The 10,298-nt window shown below is 36.9% G+C and overlaps 1 protein-coding gene across 1 annotated transcript in view; it reads right to left on the bottom strand.

Annotated features, from left to right (window-relative positions):
- Positions 1-256: 256 nt before the first annotated feature.
- LOC104077957 (ankyrin-2-like) overlaps positions 257-10,298 on the bottom strand; it is a gene marked incomplete at both ends in the record, with an annotated part of 60,479 nt that continues 50,437 nt past the window's right edge. The window contains 4 exons of the mRNA XM_009579383.1: positions 257-379; positions 2,594-2,719; positions 4,629-4,857; positions 9,536-9,632. Coding sequence (XP_009577678.1) covers positions 257-379; positions 2,594-2,719; positions 4,629-4,857; positions 9,536-9,632 — 575 coding nt within the window. The remainder of the gene's footprint in view (positions 380-2,593; positions 2,720-4,628; positions 4,858-9,535; positions 9,633-10,298) is intronic.

The raw sequence follows: 10,298 nt of genomic DNA, 5'->3' as shown, positions 1-10,298 counted from the left end.
TTTTCATCTCACTTCTATCATCTCTTTAGAGTCCTCAGAAAATATTCGATAACATCTTTGAACACTGGTTCACCCAAGTTTGAACACTGGTTCACTGGTTTGAACACTTTCACCCAAGAAATTGAAAGCCCTTGGATGGTATTTACTCTTCTTTAAAATACCTGTCTACAAAGCTTTAACAATATTTTGCCCTCCTACTCATTTCTTGTTTATATTATAATGCTGATGACAGTAGATCAGTATAATTTCACAGTACCTTTGTGTAAACAGGTAAAGTGATGTTTAAATTACATATGGCTTGATGAACGAGGCCTCTTGTAGATTTTGGCTCCTTCATGAATGATAATCGCCCACAGGGTTCTTGAGTGGTATCTCGCACCTGATAGAGCAAACATACAGACATTTAATCTGTTATTTTGCGGTATGATCTACTTATGCCACTCAAAGCTATTTAGCAGAAAGAGGCTAGATGTGGGAGGAAGAAGTCCACGTAGGCAAAAATAATGTTTTCTCTTTTTTCTTCCTGCTTGTTTGTAAATGTACATACGGATGTATTTGTGTGTCAGAGCAAGAGAAGACGCAAGCACGTACATGCTTACACATAAGAAACTTATTTACAGAAGGCAGTCCTAACACTGTAATCAGAGTCTTAAAAGCACAGAGACATTCCAGTATGATTGGGCTTCTGTGGTAACTTACAATACCCATTTTTCACTGAAATGGTCCCCAAACTTTACGGTCATAACAGAGACCCATTTTGCATTAGGTGACAAAAGGAACTACGTAATTTTCTCCCATATGGCAAGAATACGTATTTATGCTGATCTTAGCAATAACTCTTTGCTTAAAATTTTAGTATTAAATATTGTGTTTGTTCATTTGGCTAGTCTTTTGGCTGAGTGGCTGAAAACAGTGAAAGATTACACTTAAAATGTCCTCTCTTGCAAAATGTTTTCTCAAATGTATTGAAAAATCCTAGTCTTAGCATGAAGAAATTTGCTGGAATATATTTATAGGTATGACCATTATTATCTAAAAAAGATATTACATCATGCCATACTTTAAGTTTTTGCAGTGAATCTTAGAAAAATCTCTTTCACAGTTGTTAGTACAAAAAAGTGTAAGGACTTAGAACTTAAGATACTGGTGATGTAGTTTTAGCTTTTGTACATAATGTCAGGAGGATTGCGTACGATATCACAGAAGAAATACAACTGAAAGCATTACCTCATTCTTAGTTTTCTGAACTGATACAATGATACAATTAGATGCATGTGTATTAACTTTATCACACTGAAAATACTAGATGCAAAGACACAAACGTTTTTGAACATATTTTGGAAAATCCATCATGGAGAAAAATATGCAAAGCCAAAGGTAGGTGGTGGCATAAATAAAGTTCTAAATTAAAACAAGCTTACAAAATCTTGCTGGAAAGGAGGGAGAGAGTTTAAAAGTTTTCTAGCAGCATACAGCAAATTTAATACAATGAGGGAGCGGGTTGATTTTCTCCACTTTTTGGAAGTTTCTATTCATGAAGCATTTCTCTCAAAATGTTTTCTGTAATGGTAACAGTGTACTCCATTGTAGTTGGGATGTCCCAGTAGAAGGAGAAGTTTGTGGGAAGAGGTTTGCAGTGCCCTCTGAATCTCTCTCTCCAGAAGACAAGGTGATGGTGGCTCGGTGACAGCAGTCCTCTCTGCTGCTAGCACAGACCACAGTGAGAGCACTTTTTTACATGACTTACTGCTCCCTGCAGATCTCATGAACGACGCAGATGAGCCCTGTGGACCATGGTGTTTATGTCACTGGCTCTATAGCTAGGGCTAAAGCATTAGTTAATTTTGGATGCACTGAGTTTTTTTGTTTTGGCTTTTGTTTTACAAACTTTCCTACTCACATAAAGTTTTTAAAATAGAATAGTACAGTAATATACACTACAGGGATAAAATTAGATTACAGTCGGGAATTTATCAAAATTTATTACTTCCTTTTTCCCTTGTTATCAAAAATATGGTAAACCTGTAACTTGAAGTATCCAAAAAGGAGCCATGCTTTTCTTAGTGTACCCCCAAGGAAGTTTTGCATTGCTACTGAAGGGAGGACGATTGTTTGAAGAACACTTATATCTGTATTTGCAGCCATATGCATATTTACAAATGTAGGGTACAACGATCATATTTTAATAGATTTCTGCCAATTCTACAATGTTTTCGGACACTTTTTTGTAGCTTCTGCATTTTTTCCTGCAATATATTGAACCATGATACAGAAAAACAAACAAGATCAAACTTGATCAGCTCTTTAGATTATTAGGTAGAGAACAGGATTCCCAGAAGTACCATTCTGGTGTCTGAAAGAATGCTGTGCACACACGCATATATAGCAGAACACAGGCACAGATAATTATATTTAGAGAAAAATTTTACTAAATTTTAGGTAGCCGCTTCTGGTGGTTTTGACTACCCAAGTCAACATCTAATCCATTATCATAAAATAATTTGGAACTGTTCTTCAGTCTGCTAAGTTTACTGTAAACTCAGAAGTAGACAAAAAATAAAAATACAATCTATAGCTTATACCAGAACATTACCTTAACAAACAGAGGAAGTCTATTTTCTTTGAAGGCAAAAAAACTGAATATATGATGTTGCCCACTCTTTGTTAGTGGCACCAAATTGCCAAAGCAGTCAACATAGATGGGTTTTCCTTCTAATACCTATTGGAAATGAAAAAGCAGCAAAGCAGCAATTAATCACAGTGAGGTGGTTAGGATTTCTTCCTAAGCACAATTCTACAGCAGTTTCGATCAACTGCTTAAATTGCTAGGACTTGTCAGCATTTACAAGATTTGTTATGCACAGTTACCTAAAATCTGTGGAAACATTTCAGATTATTCAATTCCAAATGGAATAAATTGTTAATTCAGTAACAATAGCGTGACACTATAAACGACAAAATGAGTATTCAGTGTCATGAATCTGGGCAAATTCTCAATCTATATTTTAATTTGGATTTTTTACTGGCTCTAATTTTAGCACACTTTGCTAACCTGGCCTCACCATAACAGCCAAAGAAATATTTTCTTCAGCAATCAAATCAAAAGTCCTTGTTTTGACTGGTAGGATAATAAGCCAGTCTGGGAATATCATGAAGTTGCAGAGGACCTTTTTACCAACGCAAAAACTTTCTAAATTAGATTACCTATGTGTTTAATCTACTTGCAACTGTCTGTTGCAGCAGGCAAAGACAGTGTATATCAGTAGACTGTATTTATTTCAGCTGGATTTGTAAAGGCCTAGAGCTTTTGAAAGTCGGGCCTCAGGTGAAGCCTCTCTGAAATGCCTATATAATGATACTGCCTACGTCTTTGGATTGCTATTGTTATGGCCCCTCCACACATTTATATCTCAGCTTCCCGGTTTTGGAGATGTTCCCTTCAAACTGCCAATACATTAATGTCTCATCCTTACTTTCTAGAAATTCAGCCTTGTCATTTAGTTTTATAAGCCCATATTTTATCTAGCTGCTCTGCAGAAGAAATGCCTGTCAGGGCTTCAGGAACAGTGAGGATAAATTTTTTAAAGGTGGGATTCTCATGGAAAAGAGACCATACTAAGCAAAAGAATATGCCATGCAGGTAGTTAAAGCACTTTCAATTTGTCATCCCTTCTGAGGAAGCTGACAGAGGAAGCTAGAAAAACTGCACTTAGCAGACAGTTTGCTGGATTCCACATGGGAAAGCTTTTGTCTGTTCAGCAAGAGATTTAATTTTTTTTTTTTTTTTTGTAAAGCAGAATATTAATCAAACCTCTAGTTTAACTTCTTGATATGCAAAAATGCTGACAAAACATGACTACTGTTGACTGCCTTTTTGGTTAATGGTATTCATTTATGGAGTTACTGGAAGTTGAGATTTACCTGCTTTTTTTGGCTTTGACTATCTCCCCTTTTCTCGCAACACCCACTTAGTATCGGGCTCAGGAACATAACAGTTCAGCAAAGAACACCACCCTCAAAACTCATCTTTACTCAGACATTCCTCTAAGACGAAGTTGGTAACTAAAAAATTCAAGGTGTCTCCTGGCAGTTTGCTACAGAGCTAATTAAAACTAAGTAACCACTGTGGACCACCACAGAAATGACTATGAGGTACGTGAATTGAACTTAGGGCTAGCTTGCATCCATAGAACTTCATTTTATGCTAACTGAGGAAAAAGTTCATTTACAAAACCTATCTGCAACCTCTCAGCTCGCTGTTCAGTGACTTAAGGCTTTAGTCTTCTTGTGCACCTGAAACCCCAGCCAAGCTATGCAAAATTCTTACAAACTGTTGCATTTTGTTCAATAAAAGCCATGGGCAATGTCTCCTACTTGCATAAGTAGCCATCTCAAATAGATTTCATAATACTTAGTTGGCAGTCGCTGCTCTAGTTCTGAATCTGAATTAAAGAAATGCTGACAAAAGTTGACGTTTTCATCTTATCGTGATGCATGATACTGCATCATGACAACATTTGTTGGCACTATTACTTTTCAGTATTTGTGGTAGATAGAAGGCAGAAAATACTAGCTTAAAACCAGACATTTGAAAATGGAGAAAACTGTTTATGATTCTTGTACGGTACCTCTACATCCCTGCTTCTGGCAACTTCAGCAAAATTTTCTTGTTGTTCTAGAGTTTTATCCACCTTGTCATCTGTCATGCAAAAACATCTTAACCGTGCTTCAATGGGATCGTGTGATTTGGCAAACACCACAAATTTGGCCATGTAGGGGACACAGATAATCTCTCTGTACACTTGGGAAGCAAAAGTAACAGATTCTTGTGTCTGTCGACAGTCTATCAACCAAAATCTGTAAAAGAAAAGGAAGAGTTGTGTAAGCAGCAGAGAAAGATTTAAGCAAGAAAAAGGTATGTCTTCTCATCTTGGCAACATCAGTTGGTAACCACACCAATTGTATATGACAAGTCAAAATAAAGTAAAAAAAATAGTTACCATATGGGAACAATAGCCTAAGAATGCTCATGGTACTCCCTATGCATTTAGGAGCATGAAGCAAAATCAACAGGGAAAGCACTTGGACCAGAACTTACTCTCCTAAATACCAGATGCAAACCCTTCAGAGTCTCCTGCTGCACAAATTCCAGGCCACTGTTTGCCTTTCTGATAAGATCTCACTCAGCTGGAAGCTTATTTGCTTCCAGGTACATGACTGGCTTTTAAAGGCTTTAAGAAGTTCACCTGTCCTGTGGCAGACAGTCTCATACACCTTCTCTGGAGATTTAAATATATGAACCTTTTCATATTTTTGTGTTTATGAAAAAATATATATTACATTTATAAGTATGTTTATAATATTTAAACAACTATTCCTGGCTTACCAAAATCAAGAAATTCTGGAAATTCATCACAGGATCCAATAAATGTTTTTTCTTCTATTCAAAAGTTGGCTATGGCCTAAACTTTGTTTTCATCTGAATCGATTCCTCAGAGTGAGAATATGTGATCAAACGTCTCCTGTCTTTTACCAAGAAATAAACCTCTTCTAGAATAAGCTCAGCGGTCTCTGTTTTCCATCACTTTCAACAGTTTCTGATGATGCCTAAAATAGTGATTGATCTTATCACCTTTCTTCTAGAGCTGCCCAAAAGGTCTCTGAATTTAGTCTTGTTTATCACATGTCATTATGTGATTTCTACACAGAATGTAAGTAGAGAAGGGTGTACTGGAAGTGTACAGTTCATATTTTCCCCTAACTGTGACTCTGCAATGTGTGCCTTTCATCTAGAGAAATACAGGTTCTTTTTGACAGCTGGTTGTTGCTAAACATCTGATGATGCAGAAGAGAGTAATGTCCCATAAAAATCTTACTAAAATTGCTTGTATCTAGTCATACGCCAAGCCTGTCATTTCTCTTCCAGGTTATCACTAAATTGTTAAACTACAGAGCGGGCAATTTCATCCTTTTCTCTTTAGCCCCCTGAAATCTTCCTAGGCATCCTACAACTTCCTGTTTGTTAAGTGCTGGACACAGCAGTATACCACACTTGGGTGTTAGTGAACTGTGTACGAACTTCTGATGGGACAGGGATGCTGTGAAGGTTTCCTGAATTTTATTGATGAGGAACAGGAGACTGAAATGGCTTTTGGCATGTGTTGCTAATCCCTCGATCTGTTCCTGGACCTCCATCTCTAACAGGTGAAATATAAAGCTGCCTTGCCCAAAACACTTGTTTTTCTTCTATCATCTAGCTTAATGTAAATGAAATGTGAATGTAAATGATTTTGTCCACTGTGTAACACTGCATGCAAAATCAGAAATTATTCTTATGTGAATTTAACTTTGATTTTGTGGTAAGTATTTGTTATGTATATTGAAGGCCAGTGATATATACATTTCTATATCTGAGCCATATTATATTTTGACGACCCTGAAAGCAGATGTGTCCACATCTGATTCCTGCTACCCTTGCCTCACAGAGGCTGTGATCACCACTGACTCACTTTTCATCCTGATTTCTAACATGCCGTTTTACTGACAGCATCTTTCTAATGTATACGCTGAATCTTCCACACCAGTGGTTCCCCGTCTGTGACACAGGTACCACAAATCAAACATAAACATGTTCAAAGCAACAGGCAAATACTACTGGAATAAATTACTTCCTCCGCACAGTGTGAAGCCACAAGCTGCCACTGCTATCTCATTCAGGTACCACCATGAGAGAGAAATACTTTAAATTACAGGGTAAGGTCATAAGTTGTCTGATTTCACTAACACAATTATTACAAATTAACGTCTGTCTCTTACGAAGTATTGCTAGTGCATGTGAATTGGAACAAACCACCTCAAAACTTATCAAACATACACAGTTACTTAAGACATACCATGGATATTGCAACTCAGATCTAGAACTTCAGCTTCCAGAACAGGTCCTCTTGTGACAAAAATGACCCCCCTCTTTACTGAAAACTACAGGTTCTTTACCCTTTCTTTGGACCATTCAGGCCAGGACAACATTGCCCAGTAATAAAAATTTACAGAATTTCCTTACACCTTTGTCAAGAATTGTTATTTTGCAAAGTTACAACTTTCACTTTAAACAATTTTACTTCTACTCTCAAAATGTAACAGCTGAAACGCACCAAGCATTTTACAAGGAGTAACACGTATTGCCTTCTTTCTCAGATATCACTGCATTTAGTTTCTCTGTGGAGCTGATGACATTTCTTTTAAATAAAATTCACTGTGTGGGTGGGAAAGCATGCTTGAGTTTGACACCCGTAGGATGGAGACAGAAGCCATGAGAGGTCAAAGACACCTCAAAAGCTGACATAATCTACAGGGGGTTTATTACTTACTGTAGATTACATGGTATTATAACCCACAAAGCATACCTTTCAAGTGTGATTTCTCTGGTCTTACTCATCTGCAGTTGAATAATAGCGAATTTCATGCTGTGCTTATCTTCAGAACATTTAACAAACACACTAGCTAAAAAACAGACTGATGACATTTGAAAGGGAGAAAGCATGTGTGGTACATAAAGGCTCCGCATACTGATACTTTCCTTTTCGCGTGTGGGAGAATTATGTTATGCCGGACTCAAACTGGAGAGGCTATATCCTCTGAGAAATCACCATATGCTCAAATGATTTGCTGTCATACACCAGGGGCTAAAAAGCCCAAACAGATACTAAATTTTTAAAAAAGCTGCAGCTCAGGAAATGGAAAACAGCTATGCCTCAAAGTCTGCAGTTTAATTCACATGTATTTTAGACAAATGCATCTCTTTCCCAAGCTCATTTTCATTCATAAGAATTAGTCTTATGAATGGGAAAACTGTTCTCCATCATTAATGATTTAACTAGACATAAATAAGTTACTGTGAATAGCAAACAGCCAGCAATCAGCTGATTCTCAGCAGGGCACAAGGGTAGATGCACTTTTAGACCAGGGCACAAGTGAAAAAATTCAAGTTATCTTGTCCTTCAGCAGAGAAGGTAATTAATTCTCTGACTCTAAATGCATGAAAAATCCCATTTTCTAACTTTAATAGCATTTAAAATCATGTTTGGGTTAAAGTAGTCTGTTGAACATTCATTTAGATTAAAAAGAAGAGGTAGAACCCATTAAAATCTCTACATGGGACGCCACCTATATCACAGAACATTAGCAATAGTAATCAATTTTAATGTCATCATCAGGATTAGGAAACATCCACTACTAATACGGATTGTAGTTCCATAAACTGTCACCCTCATTCTGGCTGTATTTCATGTGTAGCCCTGCTGGGGACTTCACAATTTTAGGAACTTTGACCTCTCAAACTTTGCATCTAGTCTCCACATCTGGTTCTTAGATTAATCTTTAATTTATCCCTTTAAACAGAACCCTGGAGGTAGCAGCTGAGAGCTAAAACACACTTTAAGATCTCCCTCTTGTGGTCACTGCTGCTAAAGAAAAATGTTTAGTTGAACTAAAGAGAAAGGTACATAAGCAAAGCATCCAACTTAATGGTAAGAAAGCCATTTCTGAACTGAGAAAGTATAGAAAAATAATACTTTATTTCATCTAATGTTAAAGTTACACTGTAGATTGGACTGCAAGAGCTGAACTCATTTAACATTGAATAAATTACTTCTTAAATAGCAAACCTAATCTAATAGTAACAACTGCTCCGGACACTGAATGTTTGCACTGAAGGAAATTAATTGATTTTCACGGGCAAGTTATCCAAGATTTTTTTAACTGTTTGCTAGAGTACACACCCTAAATTTAATACTTTCCAGGCCATGGACTGCATCTCCTGTTACAGAGAAGGAGATTTTTGAGCATTTCTGTGATATAAATCATGGACAGAATACAAAATACATACATAAAATACATACATATGTATATATTTTGTATTTTTTAATATGAAATTCTGTTTTCAGAAAGACAGTAGTTGAATCTCATCACAAGAACAGATGGTTGGAAGAGAGTCTTCTAGATCACAGTTTGGTACACCTACAGGCCTTTCTGCTTCATTTCTCGTTTGTTGGATATTCTGGAAGTAACATCTTTTATAAGATGTATAATGAGCTACCCAAATAAGGGATCTCTGTTTCCACAGAAATTTGCTTATTTCTGCATCTGGGAGAGAAGGGGTATTCAAAATGAAACCAGATGTTTTCTAACTACCTGAAAATTGTCCCTCAGATTATTTTTTCAGAAAAATGAGTACATCATTAATTCATTTCTGGGATCATAGCAGGTGCTGACTGCAAAGGACTAAAGGCCGAGATAAAAATGACAAGAACATCAATTTCTTTCCGCAGCTGATAAGGACTGTAGTGCTTAGAGCTCTCATACATCATCTGTCTGGGCCAGGAAGCTCAGGGCTTCCAAAATACCTTGCCAATTGGTTCACATCATAGACAAAATATTTATGTTACTTCTACTATATAAACTAAAATAGTTTATTTGTTGAAAAAAACCATGCGCTTGAAAGTAACACTGTAAAACTCATGTTCTGTTGCGTAGGTACCTGGCAGACACATTTGTTGTGAAGGAAACACATTCATTAACAAATGTCAGTGGTGTTGTTCCAGTGATGTCCTCCCATTGGGCAGGGGTGGTTCCTCCTGAAATGATAGAGATTTTTAAAAAAATTAAAACCAACAAAGTCTGGAAGTTTCTTGGTTCTAAGAAATATCTGACATTCTTCTGAGTTTTTAATCGCTATGAAACCAGTAATAATCCCAGACATGCCTTCTCCTTAGGTCCACGTTATTCCACTAATTCTAGTACGATTGTATGGGTTTCCCCTTAGAAAACAAAGTGCCCAAATTATTTTCAAATGACGAGTCCTGTAGCACAGCTCCAGAAATGTTAAAAGAGGCTAGAATTTTGGGGGGAGAGATGTAATTTATTAGAAATTACTTTTGTTCGTTCTAGACTATTCACATAGGCGGGGCAATATTGGCCCAGATATAGTGCAGTTAAACCTACATTGTTACGCTTGGGAAACAGTAACAATGTTACTGATAGTGACAACTACAATTTATGATTTCTATAATCTACTTCTTTTTCAAATAGTTCAAAGACTCGGGTCCAGTATGTGTATAACTAAGAAATTTCTTTTGCACATTGCTATGAAAACCTATGAAACAATCTGTGTCTGACAAGCTCCCTGGAAGATCTTGCCGTTGAAATATGCACCTCCATATCATGCTGTACAATAGACAGCCTTCTGGATTCCTATCAGTCTATTAAGTGTTTCAGCCCTCTTTGTCACAGACATTGCCAGC

The sequence above is a fragment of the Fulmarus glacialis genome, unplaced genomic scaffold (genome assembly GCF_000690835.1).
Source record: "Fulmarus glacialis isolate BGI_N327 unplaced genomic scaffold, ASM69083v1 scaffold26566, whole genome shotgun sequence".
In the NCBI taxonomy this organism is placed as follows: domain Eukaryota; kingdom Metazoa; phylum Chordata; class Aves; order Procellariiformes; family Procellariidae; genus Fulmarus; species Fulmarus glacialis.
This window is presented reverse-complemented; position numbering and strand designations above follow the sequence as displayed.